The sequence below is a fragment of the Diabrotica virgifera genome, chromosome 9, assembly GCF_917563875.1.
Source record: "Diabrotica virgifera virgifera chromosome 9, PGI_DIABVI_V3a".
In the NCBI taxonomy this organism is placed as follows: domain Eukaryota; kingdom Metazoa; phylum Arthropoda; class Insecta; order Coleoptera; family Chrysomelidae; genus Diabrotica; species Diabrotica virgifera.
The window spans coordinates 173,333,082-173,356,361 of record NC_065451.1 but is presented as its reverse complement, the minus strand read 5'-3'; the positions used below and the strand labels follow the sequence as shown (position 1 = coordinate 173,356,361).

General features: G+C 34.0%; 1 protein-coding gene across 1 annotated transcript in view; it reads left to right on the top strand.

Annotated features, from left to right (window-relative positions):
- The window catches only part of LOC126891934 (LIM homeobox transcription factor 1-alpha), a 366,239-nt gene extending 343,346 nt beyond the window's left edge, over positions 1-22,893 (top strand). Inside the window, exon 7 of the mRNA XM_050661281.1 lies at positions 20,501-22,893. Coding sequence (XP_050517238.1) covers positions 20,501-20,709 — 209 coding nt within the window. The 3' untranslated portion in view covers positions 20,710-22,893. The remainder of the gene's footprint in view (positions 1-20,500) is intronic.
- The last annotated feature ends 387 nt before the right edge of the window (positions 22,894-23,280 follow it).

The following is a 23,280-nucleotide window of genomic DNA, read 5'->3' as shown; positions in this document are numbered from 1 at the left end:
ATTTGCCTGAAACAATTCTACGATTGATATAAGAAAAAATATACGTTAATAATAAATATACGTTAAATATATACGTTAGATATACGTTATATGTAAGTTACATAAGAAAAAATATATAATTATCGACAAAAAATGATGCTTGGTCGACTTCCTTCCAATATTGATAAGGTTCAATAAGGGGAAAAATATTCCCTCTATAAACTGTGTCAAAGGTAAGATAATAGTGAAACAAATGTAAGAATTTTAGCCACATTGAATTTTACATATTATATAGATGGCACATTTTCTTAGTGTACCAGATATGCAATCATTCACTATTCACGGGCTAATTAATGGGCATTGTATTTCTTTATTATACTGTTTACTGCCAAACAAAAAAAAACATAAACTTACAAAAATCTTTTTTATTTGTTAAAATCAGAAATTCTTAAAGCTCTCAAAATTAAGTTTAATCCTAGTAAAATTTTTATAGATTTTGAAAAAGCTATACATAATGAACTCATTCAAATATGCCCGAACACTGAAATACATGGTTGTAGATTTCACCTACTGCAAGCTTCTAGTATGTGGTATAGAAAAATTATGTCTCTTGATTTAACATCAGAATCAGAATATACGAATGATTGTGAAGTAGGCAAGTGGCTCAAACATACTTTTGGCCTTACATATATAAAACCAGAAGACATATCAGATTGTCTTGTGTTTGATTTAATGTCATGCAAACCAGAAAATGAAATTTTAGATAGATTTATGTTGATTATTTAGTTGAAACTTATACAGGGTGTTTGGTAAGGAAAGGACCGTAGCTTAACCTTAGATTTCTGAGGTTAAAATAGGTCGATTTAAGCTAACTTACCTTAGTACGAAAGTTGATAATAACCGAAATACAGGGTGTCAAAGTTAAACTTTTATTTTATTTATTCTTGAATATTTCCTAAACTAACAGGTCGAAACTTGGTAAGCGGGGGTTTTTGTGACAAGAAATCTAAATTTGGCGCTACCAAGAAAATCCAGAGGGCGCCACATATTATGCCTTTCACCGCTCATTTGATAGGTTCATTTTTTTATTACTCACTCTATATACTTTTTGAATCAAAACTTTTATTCTCTTAAAATTTTTACTTAAAAAAGATATGCTAGATTTATCTCGCTGAACTCAACCGCTTTCGAGATAAACGCATTTTAAATCTGAGAGGCAACATAATTGTATGCATAATAACATCATTGTAGTTATAGGTACCCTAAAAATAACTTAAAACAATAAAAATTTCCAAAAATATATCGCAAATTTCTACAAATGAAATTTGCGATGCAAAATGGCAAAATCTCCGCTTCGCGTCGTTCGGCAAACTGCAATCGCGTGCGGAAAAGTATGACTTTCCGCACTTGTTAGGAAAATAACTATTGCCGGTCCCTAACGTTCACTTCCGGTCTTGACTGGCAAAACGGTATTTTCTGTACAAAAAATTATTCAGAAAGTGTAAAACTATGAATCAGTATAAAACTACCATGCACCGTTGGGAATTTTAATACAGAAATAAAATTAAAATATTGTTTCTCTGATGTGGTATTGCACGAGTTCTTTTAGCTATAAACATTGAAATGTGTATTATATATGTAAAAAACACAGAAGTAAAACACTTCTAAGTAATATACCTATTACGTAAAAGTGTTTTACTTCGGTGTTAGAGTTTTTTACATATTTTGTTTGTTACAAAAACCTCCTAATATACTTTTTCAGAGTGATTTTGTCGATTTATCTTTATTTGACCTTGAAATGATCTTTACCTGACGTGATAGAGGTTAGTGGACTCCGGATTCGTGATCAGCGACCGCAAAAACTTCCTAGTCATATGGTTTCGTCAATTAGTCAAATTTTTTTTGTAAACATGTGTTATTATTGTAGACCTACGTTTTCGGGTTGTAGTTTCGAAATATCGAAAGCAAAGCGTACTATTTTGGAATTTGAGAACACTGTTCTTCTGAAATTGTGAATGGCTATTGGTGAAAATTTAAAAAGATTTTTGTAAGAAGTCAGGACCTCGATTTTTGACCCTTCGCTTCGTTATCGATCATTCGCTATTTGTATACTAAACAGATACGAAGCGAAGGGTCAAAAATCGAGGTCCTGTAAGTTTAAGTCTTATAAATTTCTGAGATTCTACTAAATATAGGTTTTCCACGTTCAGTAAAACTTTTATAGGTCTGGATCCCGCGTATGAAAAAAAAATTGATTAATAGCAAGCTGAAAATTTATTAATAGCTTAAGGGTGTCTAGTCGGACAAACTTTGATATATGGGAACACTGGAACAGGGGAAGTTTTAATTGTGGAACAGGTTAAAAATTTGGAACTGTCAGACCACGAAAACGGCACATGTATTTTGTCCGACAGAACAGACTTAAACTCTCCGAACAGAGATTAAACTCTCATGCAAAAATCAGACTGCGATTTATCACTAAATGGGCGTTTTAATGAGTGGAACATGTAGAATATGTCAAATGACAGGAATTATGACAGGTGATAAATAGCAGTCTAATTTTTGCATGAGAGTTTAATCTCTGTTCGGAGAGTTTAAGTCTGTTCTGTCGGACAAAATAAATGTGCCGTTTTCGTAGTTTGACAGTTCCAAATTTTTAACCTGTTCCACATTTAAAACTTCCCCTGTTTCAGTGTTCCCATATATCAAATTTGTCCGACTAGACACCCTTAAGCTATCTATTAACAAATTTTCAGCTTGCTATTAATCAACTTTTTTTTCATACGCGGGATCCAGAAATCCAGACCTATTAGAGCATTCCACATTGTTTTGATTGCAAGTAGTTAGGTATTACAAAGTGAAAGTGATAAGAAATTTAAACTTTTTTAAACTCAAGTTGGTTTTCCCAGAAATTATAATGTAAGGAAATTAACGACTTTATATTCGGATTTCGGATTCTTTCATAATAAAAATATTCTTAACTTACATCTATCTTTTTATTTTATTACCTGAGTGAGTTGATGAGGAAAATACCTGCCGGATTAATATAATATGAACCTTTAAATTTGGTGTGGAAAATACCTGTAGGATTATATGGTTTTACTGGTTGGTGAGCAATTTACCTCCGCCCAAGAAATCACAGTCCTCAGTAATGGGAAAACGACAAGAGAGAGAAAGATAAGATTTTTCTTCAAATTTTTGTAATTAATGGTATACAGCCAGCTACAGGAAATTCTTCCTTGCGGGTATTTTTATGGGTATTAAGTATATTCAGAGTTATCGAGGCAAATCTTAATTCAGATAAGCTTTAATTTTTTCATGTTTGTGTTGTTATCCGTTCGATATACAGATATAAATCAAAGTTTTTTACTTTAAATTATTTTGAATAAACATCTTTTACTTCTGGAACACAATCATGTAATTAATATCTATATCTTTGAACCCATTAATATGGCACATAAAATTTAAAGTGTTTACCGGTTTGGAAAAGTCAAGAGTTATTTTTCAATATTGTCTGTCGCCTTTAAGCTAGATAAACTTGATTCCAGCGATGCTCCAACTTTCTGCCCGAGTGACTTTTCAAGTTTGGAAACAAAAAGAGGTAGTACAGAGCCAAATCTGAAGAATACGATGGATTGGACAGCAGTTCGTAGCCCAATTCGACCAATTTGACGATGGCGCCGACGGTGAGTTGTCATGGTGGAGGAGCACTTTTTTATTCCCCAATTGGAACTGTTTTTTCTTGAAGTCGGCGTCGAATCGACCCAACAATTCGGCATAATAAAGCCCTGTGGCCGTTTTGCCTTTTTTCAGGAAACTGATTTAAATCACACTTTGTGAATCCCAGAAAACGGTGCACATCACTTTTCCGGCCGATAGGACAGTCTTCGACTTCTTCGGAGCACGTTCGAGGGGTGATGTCCACTGTATCGACATTGTATATAATCAAAATACATGAACGTAGGTAAACACGAAAAAGAAATCACATTTGACAGATCTGACAATGACGCACACAGCTACGAAGAGGTTGAAATGTTCAAATATTTGGCAGTATTAGCACAGAAGAAATGAAAGTGTAGATATGAAAAGAAAAATTCAAGCGGGAAATAAAGCGTTCTACAGAAATAAAAAAAATTGTTTAGAGATAAGAAATTAAAGCCGAAACACAAAATGAAAATCTACAAAACGACCATAAGACCAATAGTAGTATATGCTTTAGAGACATTTACATTAAGAGCAAGAGAAGAAGAATAACTGAAAGTTTTTGAGAGCAAAATTATCAGAAAAATACTGGGACCACAGAGAGAAAACGAAGAGATGCAAGACAATGTAGGAATTATGAAATATAAGAATGGATGAGTCAAGAGAATATAGTTAGAACAATAAAAGCACAGAGAATTAGATGGTATGGACACATAATGAGAGGAGAGAAAGCAATTTGTTAAGAGTTAAACCGAAATGAATACCACCAGGTAAAAGAACCAGAGGCAGACCTAAACTACGATGGAGACAACAAGTGGAAGAAGAAGTATGGAAATTAGAAATATAGGAAGGACAATCAAAGAGAGAGAAGAGTGGAGAAAAGTAGTGGAAACAGAGAAGTCACACCAGCAACTGTAAAACCAAACCCAGAATGGGATGGTCCCCACACAAAAAGGATTTTCAAGTAAAAAAGCTTCAGCTTCCTGGGGAGCTTGTATATATTGTTAAATAATTTTTATGAGGAGAATTTAATAAATTAATTTTATGTCAAAGACCAGAAGACCGTAAATTTTCATTACCCTGTATATGGTCAAATTTTGTAAATAAAATAATTTAGCCGTAAGAAGTATTTCGCGGAAGAGTAAAATTTTAGTGGTAAAGTTTCTACGAACAATTTATAAATTTCAACAGAACGGACTACAAACGGTTGTTTAGAAAGTTAATGTATACCGCGGTTTTATTGAGCAATAGACAGTGTTTTCTAAATGGTTTTCCAGAAAGAAACGGATAGTAAACTATATTGTTTAGTTTAGAATAGAGGGTTTTTCTAGATTGTAAATAAAATTAATTTTAATATCTCCTGGAAATTGACAAGAAAGAGATTTTGTATACAATACTATTTGTTCTTAAGAAAAAAAGTAGGAATATGATGTGTGGAGAATGCTTGTGATTGGGACCGGTGATAGGAGACCGAAGGAAGGAGAATAGAATGGTGAGTTTCAGATTGATGAGAAAAAAGGAATTCATTGTGTAATTACCATCCAAAGTAATCAGTCCAGTTTGAAAGTAGTATTTTTGTCTAAAATGTGTTAAATTGGTGACCGTTAAAGCAGATTCATGTGAGAAGAAAATGTGATCAAGTCGAGAAGTAGGTACAAACTCCTTGTGTCCGAATAGATTCCAGTTTCTGTCTGGAACGAGTAGCCGTATTATAAAGTGCTAGTCAAAAGTCCGTACCCCCCCCTCGTATCTTTTGAACGGTTATACCTATAATAGTGAAATTTGGAGGAAGAAAATAAAGGGACGTAAGCTTCTTAACTAGTCATGACAGGTGACGTAATAGTGACAGATGACGTTACAGAGCCACTGTGACCGATAATTTTAAATGGGACCTTATGGCAAGTGATACCTCGTTTGAAAGGTATTGAAAATACCTATTCAGTCATACTAATTTTGTTTGAGTTTAAGCTAATTTTGATGAACAAATGAAATAAATATAAGATTGTAGTTTCGCATTTAATTAATAAAAATTCAAAATTCCGCCTATGATTACTTGTCAAACAGGTTGACGTTGACGTAAAAACTACTAGAGAATTAAAAAACGTCAACTTTTTTGCCAAAAAATTCATAGGCGGACATTTGAATTTTTATTAATTAAATTCGAAACTACAATATTATATTTATTTAATTTATTCACCAAAATCAAAATCAACCTAAACTCAAAAAAATTAGTATGACTGAATAGGTATTCTAAATACCTTTCAAACGAGGTATCACTTACCATAAGGTCCTATTTAAAATTATCGGTCACAGTGGCTCTGTAACGTCATCTGTCACTATTACGTCACCTGTCACAACTAGTTAAGAAGCTTACGTCCGTTTATTTCCTTCCTCCAAATTTCACTATTATAGGTATAACCGTTCAAAAGATACGAGGGGGGGTACGGACTTTTGACTAGCACTATAAACTTTGCACGAGATACCGAGCTTAGGAAAAAAATCTTGGAATTCTAAAAATTTATATTGTTTTTATCGAGTCAGAGATTTTAATGTAGGGAGAGAATTCGAACGAGTGCTGTTTTTTTTTAAACAGTTTGAAGGAGGATAGTTTGCAGAATCCGATGAGCACGTTGTGGGAGAACTAAGGACAAAACAATCCAGCAGAAGAAATAAGGACGTCGGAAAAGGTTAGTCAGATTATTTGTGAAAAGAGAGAGTTGTTTGTATTACATACCATATTTGTTTTTGTCAACTTAATAGTATTACAGCATAAATCATTTATTCATAAATTCATAGAAGATATAAGTAATCTATTTAAAAAGTGAAAATTAAAATTTGTTTTTTTTATAATAATAATAAGAACAATCTACCGATTCAATTGAAGGGATTTGGTTCACAAAAGGAGATAATAGAATTACAGATTTATTTTTGATTAGACACGAAATTTTACAACAGAATAAAATTTAGCATAAATTTTTATATTTATGGTATAAATATAGCTTATAAATAAATAGTAGTTATAAAATTTATAGGAGTTTTGAGTAGGTATAGTTATTTTCACTGTTTTGTCCTGAATAAAGCAAGCAACGAGAAATACTAAAAGCCACAAAATAAAGGTAATACATACAATTAATTAGCCCTGAAAATACGTTTTTTTTATTGAAAAATTTTATTAAATTTTGGTTTTGTTTTATGAGTAGCAATTAAAATAATTAATTAATTAATCTAATTAATAAGATGCATCTTAATCTCATAACAAGGAGAAAATACAGAGCATAACAATACATAGTTAAACTATGTAGTTATTTGGAATAAATTTTGTATTTTTATGACTTACGTACCTTTCTACCCTTTATGTTTACATATTTATTCATGGCGAATTTCTATCAAATAACTGTACTTTCTATAAATTTTCATTAAATTAAAAAAAAACTACTTATGCTTCTTGTACATTTTTAAAACTCATAATATCTATCACGATAAACGCCTTTATGATGAATTTTTAACGAAAAACCTCATAAACATCGCAGATACGAAAATTTCGCTACCTTCGCTATTTTATTTTAGCGAATCTGCAGCGTTTGCGCCCCCATAACTCACTTTTTCATCGCTGGCGTAGATCTTATTAAAACCTCTCACAGTTTAATATTTGCATATGCACCTCACTTCCAAATAAAATTAAATTTTCCATAAACAACATTAAAGGTGGAAGCGAGTATGTTAATATAGACAAAGTGCCGTCTGTTTGAGCCTTCTACTACCTGGTTAATTAATTTTTTTAAGATAATGCTTTTTCAATTATGGTAAGGTAATAAATAATCAACAGAGTCATAGTTCAGGGCAATAAAATGTTTGTCGTGGCACTGACCCGGCCCCGTATTTCCGTTTACGTGTTCATTTCGAGACAGTGCGGTTTTGAAATCGACACCGAAACGGTAATACATATTTAGTTCCAAAAAGGTGTTGATTTAAAATAGCCAACTTCCGAAATGTGCACGGGTTTGTACCGAAACATGTGTCGTTGGAATGCTACAAATAAGTGCATAATCATTAGTCCCAGAGCCTATTTTACTTCAAATCAGGCCCAAGGCACTACACAAATTTCGGGCCCCTAAATATGATTTAATAATAATAATAAATACTTTTTAAAATAAATTTATTATTTAATCGAAATACAGTTGCAACAGAAATTTAAATTTTTATTAACAATAAATAAAATTTATATTTAAACAATTAAACACTGTTTAAATACAGTGTGTCGCATTTAAGATGAAGACAACTCTATATTTTTGGCTATTAAAATAAATACAGATTTGAAGTTTTGCAGCCATACAGGTTGAAGGTTTACATTTTTTAAGATACTCAACTGAAATTAAAATTTTAATCGCGGCCTACTGCGAATCCACAAACAGTTAAATTTTCTATATATTTTGCTTCGCCTTAGAGTTACCGGAAAAAGTTATTTGAAAAAGTAATTCTAAATCGTATTCTAGCCCCACATACCAAATTGCATGGCAAAATTCGCACTTTCAGTTTTTTCAATTTATAGTTAAGACCCTAAAATTCGTCTGTCCCGAGATGTATCTCGGGCCAGCCAATTTTAAGATTTAGGATCGATCCTGACTACAAAAATAATGAAACAACTAAAAGAGCGATTTTTGTCATGAAATGTGGTACTTATGTGAGGTTTTAATAATATTTGGAACATCTTTTTCAATAACTTTTTTCGACATCTCGCGAAGCAAAATATCGAAAATGTACCCTATTTGTGGAATAGTAGGCTGCGTTTAAAATATCATCTGAGTATCTTAAAAAATGTGAACATTCAACCTGTATGACTGTGCAAAACTTCAAATCTGTATTTATTTAGATAGCCAAAATATAGGGCTGACTTCATCTTAAATGCGACACACTATATACAGTTGACTCCACGAGGCTTTACCCTTGCGTCATTAGTACCTAGCGAGATAAAACACATATTTGATAGCTCAAATTTGAACCCGTAATAGGAGCAATAGCTACTTACTGTCACTTGCTGTTGCGTTTAGTAAATTTCAATTTCCGACTTATCATCGACTTATTTCGTATGCTTTAAATGATGACGCACGGGTAAAGACTCGTGGACTCAACTGTATGGCATTTCTTTTGTAAATAATTTGGTTGTTGAACCATAAAAGGATAGAACGTTCTTGGACAAAAATTTAATGGTTGCTATTATTCGTTGAAGAACGTTTCTCCAATGTTCCTTTCCTACTAAATAGCTTTTTTTCATTAATACAATTTGTCCTGCTGTAGGTACTACTTCTCTTGACTACGTACCAATTAATGAAATATGTTCATATGAAATATGTCCTGTTGATATTTTTCCAGTCGAAAGTAGAAAAACAATAAGTTTCATGAAAATCAGTTTACAAACGTAACAATAAACACGGCTACATTTAGGACTATGGGTACACTAACCACTCGCGAAGAATTTTCCCCATTAGCTTTCATTTTATAAAAAAATGTACTTTGCACATGTTTGGTTTTATTAATATCCAGTTTAACACATTCACTAATTTTATCAATATATTTTTTTTTTTTTTTTTTTTTTATTAAAGAAAAGTTACCGCATCCACCAACAGGTTATTAGCGGCATTACTAGATAAACATAGGTTAACAATGATTTTCAACAAATAACAAATAGCTAGATTTGGTACAAAAATATTGATTTAGATTAGATAGTAAGTCTTTCACTGGACAGTTTTCTCCTGATAAAGCTGGTAGGGTGTTTGGTAGATTGTTTATTGAACGTTCACTTTGATATTTTGGACCCTCAAATGACCAATCACTTTTTGTAAAAAAAAAAAACGTTTTGAGATCATTACATACACACTTGCGCACTTATTCAGATTCCGCACTTGATTGCTGCTTTACGAGTACTTCTGTCTGCCTCTTCATTGCCGATAATTCCTATATGTGATGGGATCCATATAAATTTCGAAGTCGTGTTGGTTTCTTGTGCAATTTGTAGTCCAGTTTTTATTAGTTTCTCTAAAGGACTTTTAGGATACAGATGGTATTGCAAGGAGAGAGTTGGGCGAGTCGGTGAGAAACAGAAATATTTAAGAGGTTTGCATGTTTTAGGGCACGATACAGAGCAAATAGTTCGTTGAAAGTAAAAAGGAGAATATAACAATAGATAGAAACCAGCTGCTAATCTATGATGACTGTGATGCATCACTTTCTAATCCGGAGCTCACCTCTCCAAGATGAGCAAGTATTTTTTTATTCAAGTTGGTCAGCCTTGTTTTTATTGATCTTTCTTTTAAGTAGGGACGGATTTTCTTTAACATGTCACTGAGACCTCTCAAATCAGAAGTGAAGTCATTGATTTTGATTATGGGGTTCGATAAGCCAGCTATGTTCTCTAGGAGGATGAATAATTGATCACGATTATTCGTGATTATTGATAAAGGTTTTGGCTGGATGTAACATGCTAAAAATGGATACATTCGAATGCGTTGTTTCTTCAAGTTTAGATGTCTTTGGCTTCTTTCGAGTTGCTGTAGGTTTTGGTACTACAAATGGGTTTTTTTGAAGTGCAATATCGGTTTCTGGAGAGGCGACTTCACTTATAGAGCGTTTTAAATGAGTTTCTTTGTTTTCGGTCACTTCTGTATTTACATTTGGAAATTTTGACTCAGTATGTTGTGAAAAGGTACTTTGGTGTGATGATGTGGTTGAAGCTTGATTGGATTCAGACGTTTCAGGTTGGTTATTCGTACTGGTAAGGGTTTGCGTAGGAATTGATGCTGTTACTGTTTCTGCAGCCGAATCGGCTACAGTTGTAGTCTTTGAAGTTATAGAACTTTGTGGAGTTTGTTGTGTCGCAGATATATTTTTAGGTTCGGTGCAGGCTGCTGCCACGTGTCCTGGTTTTTTGCATTTGAAGCAGACGTTTCCATCTTGAGAAATGAATATTGTGTAGTTTGTGTTTTCGAATGCTATTGTTACGGCGCTGGGGATGGTTAAATTGTGAGGGTTAACATATACTTGCCGTCGAAAGCTTAGGATATGGCTATACTCGGGAAGATTTGCACCGATTTTTAGAAATGTTATGGGAAATACAAGATGTAGACCGATTTTTTGCAGTTCTTTTTCAAGGACATAGTGTGGAATGGACGGGCATACTTGTGACATAACAATTCTTTCGGCAGGTGTTATAAGTCGTCTAGCCTTTAAAAGTTCTCCTCGGATAGTGATTTGGCCATGGTTATCTAAAAACTTATCTAGGATATTTTTGTTCGCAAGATAAATGCAAACTCGGTTGTTGGAAAGGCGGGAGGCGAAAATGATATTTTTAGGTTGAATAATGTTACCAAGAGGGATTAGGTAGTCATGAAGTGGAGTATTTTCGATTGAACTAAAGACTAGTGCTAGCTGTCTAGACGGAAATTTAAATTGATTTGTCACTGCTGAGTAGCTTTTCGGTGAAATTTGGTTTTGTTGAGATTGTTGATCCATGCTTGCTTCGGTGGATATCGTTTTAGAAGAACAGGTATCACCCGCAAGAGTGAGTGCGGCCCTGTCCCCCTATTGGGAAAACCGACTCCAGTTTTGTCAGTATAAATCGCAATAAAATTGAGAATGTGTTTAAAATGTTACTGGTATATACAATTATTGTATATTATAATACAATGAAATATTTATTATTTCAAAATTTACGTGAAAAGTCGATAATATGCCATATATCACTTACTGTTTTTTGTTATGTACCACTTTCACAAAAACTTAACTTGTATATAAATAAACTTTTATTTATATTTACTTGTTGAAACGATAAATTTTCTCTTAATTGCTTTTTGATAACTACCTAGCTCGTCTTCGATACGATGTTAACGGTACGAAGGTTCAAACTCTTCTCTTTATCAATATATTGATTCCTTCGATTATTTATAAGATATTGTTGAAATTCCAGTTGGCCAATTCCCTATATCGCTAGGAAAAGAGTTATTGACATTCCCGTTTTCTCTAGGAGATGGTGGAGATGTACTTGTGACAGGAAAAGTCGCTTGAAAATCAACAGCGGAGACATCATTTATCATTTCATGTTCATAAAATGAAAGAATTTTGAAAATTTATTTTGTTATTGCGATAAAAATCTTTTTCGTGATCTGTCAGGACCCCATTAAAATGCGGGCCCGAGGCAGGTGCCTCACGGGCCTAGTGGTAAAATAGGCCCTGATTAGTCCTATTCGTTGCAAGTGCTGTTAATCAGCTTGGCTTTGAGGGTTGTGTTGTTGTGTATTTAAATCAATTTAAACGTGATGGAGCAGTTTAAAAGTGTTTTTACTAACATGTCGCAAGATTTTGAAATTCTGTTTATTGAACAAAACTCATTTAAAGAAAACAGTAACTATAAGTCCAAAGTTCACTGTTCGTTATCTTATACCAGTAACTACGATGACATTTGTACTTATATTATTAACAAATTTTCTGCAGAAACCAAAACAAATTGGATAATGAAGAGGCGCTATCCTACACCTATATGATTTAAGTTTCTCAAGCTAGCAGAAAAGAACAAGTCAAAAACAGAATAAAAGGAGCAACTATAAACTTCAATTGTAAGGCAAATATAAGTATCTATTAAATGTTTGAAAGCAACAAGCTGTGCTTTAAAGACCTCACCATGATTAAAAAGAGGTTTAAATGTTGTGATAGACATTAATTTCACTCATTTACATAGAGTAAATGTGGCTCAGTCTTTAAGTTAACTGCGTTGCTGTGACGATACAAAACAGTTATTTATATCATGTTTTGAAGCTGGCATGACAGATGCAGCAGCAAAGTCATATCATCAATTCAGTAGTATCGAAAATTGTGAGGAAAATGTTTATTTGATGTTAGCTAATGCTCAAAAAAATCCTCTTGATCGTCAAGTAAGTTATTTGTATAAACAATGGCGACATTGTATAAAAAATTACGGTAACAGAGACAGTATGGATATATTAGAAATTTTAAAAATAAAACAGATATAACTTCTCGCACTTAACATTAAATTGTTAAGGAAGATCCTATTATTTGTGTTTTGGTTACTCCAATAATGCAAAGAGTTTGCTTAGCTGGGTTAGGTGATAAAATGGGATTCATTGATATAAGTGAATCATGTGATCAAACTAACACGTGCCTAACTTTTATATTCACGGCTACTAAGGTTGGTGCATTACCTATAGCTGTAATTTTATATACAAGTCAGTCTCAGCATAATAAAATTATACTGTTGCTTTTCAAACAGTTGAACAATAATTTTTCAGCTGAAACTAAAATATGTTTTAATAGAATAATAAAGTTTTATTGTGCATTACTAAAAAATGTATACGTATCATAATAGATTACAGGATATTTTGGTACTACTTTGAGTTTTTTGAAAATTTATAAAGAAAAATAGAAGGAAACTTTGGCAACAAAATTGTTTTGTTTCGACAGATCCAACGAATGATATTTGTTATTCTGCAGATAGGAGCCATTTATGATAAACAGTTCAAATAAAATAAAATAACGTTACAATCTAACACGTATTTGTAATAATTTTACGCGCGAAGTTCTTTTACAAACCAGTGCTCATTTCAAAATTAACGTCTTGAAATGCACACGTGTTTGGAAGTATATCAGCTCCGCCGTTTCCGTGCCTATTTCAAAACTACCCTGTCTTGAAATGAACACGGAAACGTAAATACGCGACCCGGCCAGCAAACAACAGTTGTTCTAAATAGTACAAGACCTCTATAAGAACCTATCTGTTTCCTGCAAGTTTCTATCCTTATTTGTTGCTTAAAAATAATTGTAAAATAAGTCAAAAATTTCGGTTTTTTATAAATGATAATATCCTGTTTAAAAATCGACTTAGAACCCTACAGGTCTGGATCCCGCTTATGAAAAAAATTTGATTAATAGCAAGCTGAAAATTTATTAATAGCTTAAGGGTGTCTAGTCGGACAAACTTTGATATATAGGAACACTGAAACAGGGGAAGTTTTAATTGTGGAACAGGTTAAAAATTTGGAACGGTCAGACCACGAAAACGTCACATGTATTTTGTCCGACAGAACTTCCAATTGATTTGTTACCCTTTCATTAAACTCTCATGCAAAAATCAGTCTGCTATTTATCACCAAATGGGAATTATAATGAGTGGAACACGTAGAATATGTCAAATGACAGGAATTATGACAGGCGATAAATAGCAGTCTGACTTTTGCATGAGAGTTTAATGAAAGGGTAACAAATCAATTGAAAGTTCTGTCGGACAATATACATGTGACGTTTTCGTGGTCTGACCGTTCCAAATTTTTAACCTGTTCCACAATTAAAACTTCCCCAATTCCAGTATTCCCATATATCAAAGTTTGTCCGACTAGACACCCTTAAGGTATTAACACATTTTCAGCTTGCTATTAATCAACTTTTTTTTCATACGCGGGATCCAGACCTACTAGTATTAGGTATACAAATTTTGGGTCTTATAGTGCTTAAAATAGCAGAGAATAGTTGTGATCATCAGAGTAGTTTGTGATGACGATAGGGCGCTTGCGTGACTGGAAAAGCTTATAGCTGACCTCAAACCGTGGGAGGAGGCATCTTTGGTTGTTGCCAGCAGGATTACCTCCCGAAGTTTAACACATCCTCTCTATGTATCTTGGAGTATGTTACTACCACCCCCGATGACCAAGAAAGAGTGCTTCGGAGGCTAACGGCGCAAAATCGAGACATGTCAGTTGCTAGATGGTGCACATTCCACCATGAGGTAAAAGACAATCCTAAAGAATACCTGTTTGTCTTTGGAATCGGAGACGAGGACATCGCTGTCCTTAAGAAAAGATCAATTAAGCTGAGCTACCCGTTCACATCATTGACTCTAAAAGCAAATTTTAAGAAAATGGAGTGCACCTCCTCGGAACCAGGGGAGCTCAGATCAGCAGCCGGAGACGACCTTTGAGACTGAGACACCCCTGGTCCCACTGCAGGGTGACGACCATCAGATGGTGGTTACCGAACGATGCAGAAGAAGCGCCGAAACAACTAAGGCTACCGCCTTCTCAAGCGAGGAGGAAATGGACACCTAAAAGAACCATAACAATACCTAAGCCATGGGTAAGGACGTCGGAAAAAAGGTAAAAATTATTCAATGCAACCTTCAACACAAAAAAGTGGCAACTATGATACTCTGCGCTGCATGGATATAACGAAGGATGAAGTAGCACTAATCCAAGAAACTTTGATAATTAAGCCCAAACTAACTGGGCGTAGCAGTCTATATAGTCAAATTTTCCGCTTACCAAACAATCAACAATCGAGAACAGCCATATATGTTTCCAGGAAAATCAAAGCCTCCTCTCTAGTGCAGTTTTGCACCTGAGACGTAACTGCAGTTAAAGTAAAATGCCATGGGGAAATGCCAAAAATAGATAGTTGATACTAGCATCGGTCTACCTAACCATAGATACAGCCACCCTACCACCAACAAAGGAGATGGAAGATCTGGAACACCGTTGTCTGAGTCAGAAGGTAGAACTCAGTATCGGTTGCGATTCGAACTCTCACCATCTGGGCTGGGGCAGCAGAAATAGGAACGCACTGCCATCTCGCCAGATTATTGATTAGTGAGTAAAAGATAAGATGGACCATATCGTGCTTCGCCCCTTTTAAGTCACCAGGGCCTGATGGCATATATCCAGCCCTACTACGGTGGAGACTGAATATCCATCTGTTCTATTTTAGCGAATCTGCAGAGATTGCTTCCCCATAACACAATTTTTCATCGCTGACGTAGATCTTATTAAAACCTTTCACAGTTTAATATTTGCATATGCACCTCACTTTCAAATAAAATTTCCATAAACAACATAGCAATACAATTAAAGGTGGAAGCGAGTATGTTTAAGCTCGATTAGCAATCAGGTGTTATGTGTTATGAATACCTACCTCACGTTTCTTAAACAAGCAGTTGAGCTAATCGAAAAGTTTATAAGCAGTAAATGTAGTTTTATAAAAAAAATTAAATGTATTCTCTCTAAATAAACAACCATTCCACGATTTTATCTGGAAATGTCATAAAACCACTGATTTCGTACACAATGCTTTTTAAATGAATGTTTACTCTTTGCACTAACGCGTTCAACCGAAGTCCCCTCTCCTTGATTTGCTACCTAAGTTACCTTCGTGGTTTCAGATATTTTTGTTCAATTGTACTTACAAACTTCTAGAGTATCTATTATTTTCTAACAATAAATAAAAACTATATATGACTAGGTATGTTATGACTATTGTTGCCCAAAATCGGTCTTGGTCTTGCAGTCTTGGTCTTGTTCTTGCGTTTTCGCGCAGCAGACGACGGCGACGGACGCCTTCGCTCTGAAATTAATTGTACATATGTTAATTGTCTAGATTTTGAGAATAGCTGTCCTTTCATAAAATAATCTGTGTTGTGACGACAGTAATATCCTATTGAAACTTTTTAAAGATATGTCGCCTAAAGTAGATAAAAAATATAATACGACACACACTCAATTGTTTTTCCTTATCAGTTAGTAGGATTCTAAAAACATCGTACTTGTAAACTTTCTGCAGAGTGTGCAATTTTATATCAATGGGTCAAACAAAATTTCTTTTAGACAGATAATGTTCTTTAATACAGTCAAGTTTATGTCATTTGTTTGGTTTTTTGTGTTTTAACGATGTTTTAGCACATATGTAATATAAGGTTATTCAATGCAAATGTTTAAAGAAACAGACTAACTCCCGTGGGATATGGTAGATAGCTCAGTTAGTGAGAGTATAGGCAGGGATAGTTTAGATCGTGGGTTAAAACCCCACCCGAAGTGAGTTGTTTAGACATTTATTAATTTGGTTGGTTTTTACTATGTCTACAGGGTGAGGCAGATAAATGTCCTATTAGAAAAATATCTCGAAAACTAAAGGCAACAGAATCATGAAAATGGGAACGAAGGGGTTTTAAGGAGTGATCTATTTAATGAAAGTATTTTCATCTATTTCCTATTTCCGAATATACCGGATGTTGCTTGTAACTTCGTTTTTTTTAAAAGGGGCACCCTGTATATTTTTACATTTTTAAATTCTCCTCGATGTCTTGGTTGTTAAAATATAAGGTTTTGTAATGTTATATAGGGTAGTTTAAAAGAGAATTAGATTTTTTTTTCTTAATTTCGTAGCAATATTCACACCCTGTAGAATTGTAATAGTTTGACATCAAAACTCTATTTACGTTCATATGATTTTTAATATAGTCTACTATTGTTAAGAATTGTTAGTATAGCTAAATTTTTAATTCTAGAATAAAGGGTTGGTCGAAACTCGGAATGAGTATTTTCTGAGTTTTCTTAAGGTTGGTCGTGAACATATTCAATCGCAAATAATTTTTCGGAAGTTAACAACGTAGTCAACATTGGGCGCGTTCACCAGATGCAAACGTTGGCAATCAGTTTACGCTTTATGCTTCTGAACGACTTGCTAACGTCAAACATGTTTGGGAAGCGGTCGCCATTTTTGCAAACATAAAATATTTCAGTTGAACTTTGCAAACGTGTTGAATATTGAAAAAATATGGCGGGAATTTAAATTGTATACATATATTGTAGAATATATTGATAAGGGTTTTATATATAAAATAAAGGCTACTGAAGACATTCTGCTACGTTATTATCTATTAAATAAATTTTCTTTTTTCCTTTAATAAAAAAAAATTCAAAAACGTATTTATTGAGAAAATTTATTTTAGGTTACGTTCAAACCAAGCAAGCAAAATGTCAAATTTTAACCTAAACAACCAACCGTTCAGCTCGCTGTCAACAAGTTTAGAATCAAAGCGCAAACATTTGTGAACGTGTTTGCATCTGGTGAACGCAGTCATTGTTGGCGCGATTAACAATTAAGCACAAATTAAAGCAGTTATTTCTTCTTCTTCGTCTAGCCATTCACGTCCACATCTGAACATAAGCCTCTTCAAGTTTTTCTTTCCATTGTTTTTTGTTGTACGCTACTTGTAGCCAATTTTTCCCGGCAGTTCGTTTCAGATCATCTGTCCATCTCATAGGAGGTCTGCCTCTGGGTCTTTTGTGTTCGTATGGTCTCCAGGTTAGAATTGTTCTGTGCCATTTGTTAAGATCGCTCCTAGCTACATGTCCAGCGTATTCCCATTTCAATTTTAATGATTTTTGTACCACATCGGCGACTTTGGTTTTCTGTCTTATCCGTGTGTTTGTTTTCCTGTCCTTAAGTGATATGCCAAGCATTGCTCTTTCTATCGCGTGTTGAGTGACTCTATGTTCATATTCTTTTTTGTGATTGTCCATGTTTGTGCCCCATATGTTAATATCGGAATAATGCATGCATCAAATTATGCCCCATATGTTAATATCGGAATTGGTGCATGAATTAAAGCAGTTAGGTATAGGGAATGCTTAAGAAATAAAAAAGTACTATAAAATATAATTTCATTACAATACTATAATACAGGGTGTTCCATTAAAGAAAACTCAGAAAATTTTCATTCCGAGTTTCGACCAACCTTGTATATCAAATGCAACATTTAGATATACATAGTAATAATTTTTAACAATAGTAGACTATATTAAAAATCATTTGAACATAAATAAAATTTTTGATGTCAAATAACTACAATTCTACAGGGTGTGAAAGATGCTACGAAATTAATAAGAAAACGTAATTATCTTTTAAACTAGGTACCCTATATAACATTCTTCTTCTTAAAGTTCCATCTCCTAGCGGAGGTTGGATATCATAATGGCTATGGTCACTTTGTTGGCTGCTGCTCTGAACAGTTGTAATGAACTACAGTTAAACCATTCTCTAAGGTTCCTTAGCCAGGAGATGCGTCTTCTTCCTATGCTTCTTTTTCCTTGGATCCTTCCTTGCATAATAACTCTCAGCAGCTCATATTTCTCTCCTCTGGTAATGTGACCCAAATATTCTAGTTTTCTTGTTTTTATACTGTTCATAATTTCTAACTCCTTATTTAAACGTCGTAGCACTTCAACATTGATAATCCTTTAAACCCACTGAATTTTCAACATTCTTCTGTAACACCACATTTCGAACGCTACTATTTTTCTTATATGTTGCCTTTTCAATGTCCAAGCTTCCATTCCGTATAGTAAAATAGAAAATATGTAGCATCTTAGAGCCCTCAATCTGACAGGCAACTGAAGATCTTTGTTTGTAAGCAGTGTCTTCATTTTTATAAATGCTTGCCTTGCAGTTTCAATTCGGACTTTAATTTCTTTGCTTTGGTCATTTTTGTCATCAACCCAGGTTCCCAGATATTTGTATGTCTTTACTTTTTCTATTTGGGTTTGCTCTAGTATTAACCTTTCATTTCCATGTTGTGTTTTTGAGACAATCATAAATTTAGTTTTTTTCTTGTTTATTTTGAGTCCATATCGAATGCAATAATCGTTAATTCTATTTAACAATTCTTGTAGCGACTCAAGGGTGTCTGCCATTATAACGGTGTCATCAGCGAATCTTATGTTATTTACTGTTCTTCCGTTTATAGAGATTCCACCACTTAGTTCCGCTATCGCTTCCTGAAATATGGCTTCACTGTACACGTTAAACAGTAGCGGCGACAGTACACAACCCTGTCTTACCCCTCTCTTTATATCAATATTCTCGGACTCTTGTTCGTCTATCTTTATATTGGCCTTTTGATTCCAATACAGATTGATGATAATTCGTAAGTCTCGTCTGTCTATATCTCTGTTTTTCAATAATTCTATTAGTTTTTCATGTCGGACTCTGTCGAACGCTTTTTCGAAGTCGATGAAACAGGAATAAATATCCAGGTTCATATCTAAGCATCTTTGAGAGAGGACATTAAATGCAAACAATGCCTCTCTTGTTCCAAGTCCTTTGCGGAACCCAAATTGGGTATCATCCATATCATTTTCTAGCTTTCTGTATAATCTTCCATGAATCACCTTTAGAAATATTTTGAGGGTATGGCTTATTAGTGATATTGTCCTATAGTCTGAACAATCTTTGGCATATATTGTTTTAGGTATTGGTACAAAGGTGGACACCAACCATTCCTGAGGTATTTTTCCGGTTTTATACACTTCATTATAACATTACAAAACCTTATACTTTTAGAAAGAAGACATGGAAGAGAATTCAGAAATGTAAAAATGTACAGGGTGTTCCATTTTAAAAGACGAAGTTATAAGCAACTTCCGGTATAACTTGAAGTAGGAAATATATAAAAATATTTTAATTAAATAGATCACTCTTCTAAACCCCTTTATTCCAATTTTCATGATTCTGTTGTCTTTAGTTCTCGAGATATTTCTAATAGAAAGGTTATCTGCCTCACCCTGTATGTTAAGTCAAGCTGAAAATGTACCTATACCTACTGTTACGTTGTTCTAAGATCTAAAGTAACGTTTAATAAATAGCAATATTCTAGTGGGTAACTGCGAGACTTGCAAGACTCCTGCTGCAAGACCAAGACCGGGAGTGCAATACCAAGACCAAGAAAGAGACCAGGTGTATTGGTTCAAGACCAAGACCAAAAGTCTCGTCTTGGTCTTGCATTTGGGCAACACTAGTTATGACTAAGTTAGACGTGCGAGTAGGATGAGAAAAGGAAAAGTATCAAGAAAGATTGTGTCAATATCGTTTTTTTTTTTATTTTGAAGTTGAGTTTTAAAAATGAGAATATGACCATAGTTTCTATTTAATTAAGAAATTTCTTAATTTAAAATGACAACGTTATACTTATGTCGATTTCTATTTGTTTAAGGTCTCGACATCAACAAACGACGAGAAGACAGCTACTTGAGCCTCGCCTTTCCTGGTAACGTAGAATCGGATCGACAGACCATATTTATGCAGCCTCCTGTAGCCCACCAAAACATTCCTCACAATGGGACACCAGGACTGAACCCTATTGACAGGTTATATTCCATGCAAAACTCATATTTTTGTGCAGATGAACCTATGGAACCTTAGAGATTAGGTAATATGTTGGTATTGTGTTGATTATATAAAAGGGTGTTGACATACCTACCTATATATTAACAACTGTCGATAATATTGTTGGATATAACAAATACAAAAAATATTACATTAAAACAATTATGTAACTTGATGTCTTTTAAATAGGTTAACACTGTTGAAGTTTTTTTTTTGTGAGAATTGTCTTGAGCTCATCATCTGTGATTCCATGGGATCTTTTTCTTTCTTGAAATGCGGACACTGGAGCAGAATATGTTTGACAGTCAGTGGATCGGAGGAGTTAGCTACTCCGTCACTAGCTTGCTGGGCTATTCTATTTTTATTAAAACATTGAAAATTTTTTAAATTTATGTTAGTTTGTTTAAAGTGGGTTTCTTGAAGACAAAGAATTACAGGAGAAAGTTCGCCGATTAGTAGTTTCAACTGTTCATAATGGGTATAAAACCCATTTATGTTCCATTGCACTATAAATGAGTTAGTCATGCGTTGATTTTCCTTCAATTACTGATGATTCGTCAGTTTCGTCAGCTGAAGAAGGGTTAGGGTTTATTGTTTTCTCTAGTCGGGTGATATTATTTCTTAACCTAGAATTTTGTGTATAACAATAAACAAAGTTAAGGATCTGAATTCGTTCCTCTGGTTCGTTGGAATAATCTTTAGAAGTTAATTCAGGGTTATGAGAGTGTAACACGTTTTCCGTAAAATCGCATATTTCGTTGAAATGTAGCACAAATGGAGGTGATCGATTTTCGATTTTGTCTTTGATGGATTCTAAGGACTGAATGATATCTTCACGGGAGATTTTGGAAGAAGTTTTGGGTTTTTTCTTTGGTTTTGATTGTTTAGGGTATTAAAAATGGGTGAATCGGTTTTCGGATTGTCTTCGTTTATTTCTGGAGATGATAAGTTATGTCTTTTTAGCTGGTTTGAGTTGACTACTTTATTTGGGGTTATTGATGTTTCTGCGTGCCGTAGTATTTTCGGTGTTATCTACAGTTGATAATGTTGTTTTGGAAGAAGAAGACGAAGTGTGTGGATTTTCTTGTGAAATGTTTTTAATGAGATCGGTTTCCATAGATTGATATATTTTATCATTTGGTTCGTGAGGATTAATTAATGATGATGTGGTCTGGGTTGAGTCTAAGAGGGTAGTTGAAGGGGTATCATTAGGTTCATGCGGTTTATATAATGATGGTGAGGTTTGATTTGAACCTATTAGGGTGGTTGAAGAGATTTAGTTTGAAATATGAGTGCTTTCTGATTCTTGGTGACCAATGGTTTTACAATTGAAACAGCTGAATCCGTCTGTGGAAAGAAATAGCCGGTAGGAAGTATTGTCATGAGTTATTGTAAATGAGTCAGGAATGGACATATTTTTCAAGGGGGTAATGAACGATTGCCATCTAAAGCTCAACCATTGCCTTCTATATAAAGCTCAGAACATGACTGTACTCATTTTCAGGCATACCTACTCGAAGAAAAGTCATTTTGGATACAGTGTGAATACCAAGTTTTGTAATTCTTGTTCAATTATTTTGTTCGGGATTAAAGGGCATGCACAAGATATTAGAAGTCTCTGGGCTGGAGAAATTAGTCTTCTTACTTCGACTTGACATCCATTTATTTCGATATATTTATAAGAATGAAGAAGAGAAACAACAGTATTTTTTTAAGAAAGGTATATACATCCTGTTGTTAGCAATTCTGGAGGCAAAACGTACCTGTTGTGAGTTTTTATTGATTCTCACCCCACCGTGGCAAAAGGGGTTTAATTTTACCTTTTGCCTAATTGGACATACGTAAATATTTTTGGACCATACGCATGTCCCCAAAGTAATTTAATTGTCCTTCGATTGTACAAAACAGTGAACTATTAGGAGAACTGGTTCGAATAATTTAATTTGGTCTGGTTTTAAAGGTGCTAATTAATACGATAGAAAGGGTTGTGTATTAGCGATAAATAAGGGTATCCGGCGAACAAAACATTTATTAACAAAAAAAACAACGAATTTAACAAATAAGCGGCTTAACGATAAATGATATTCTTAATAGCGAACGAGAGAGAGTAAGAGTCTTTTTAATCTATTAATTATTGCGGAGAGAGTATTTTTACGGCGAAAAGAGACGCACAAGCGAACAAAGTGTTCAACTCTGAGAGCAGAAAGAGACTGCTGAAATTCTATTCAAATCTCTGCACTATTATCTTTGATAGTTTAGTTTACACTATTCGCCCTGAAAAGGGCAAAACACATGTTACACTTCTTTGGCAAAATGACCTGCTTTTACCCCGAAACGATAAAAATGCAGATGTCTATTTTATGAAACACACAACGCTACACTCAAGTTTTTCAGAGAATTAAATATTTTAAACACAATACAGATTGTCCCAACAGATTTACAGAGAGATATTTTTATAAAAGCAAATTAATGTAAATAACTGTTGTTTTCACAACATACTCCCCCGCGTTGAAGCACTGGCTTTAACATAAACCTAACCTAACATAAATCAACTTACAACGTTCTTAAGCGAAAACACTAAACTTAACTTAATTTTAACAGTCATTT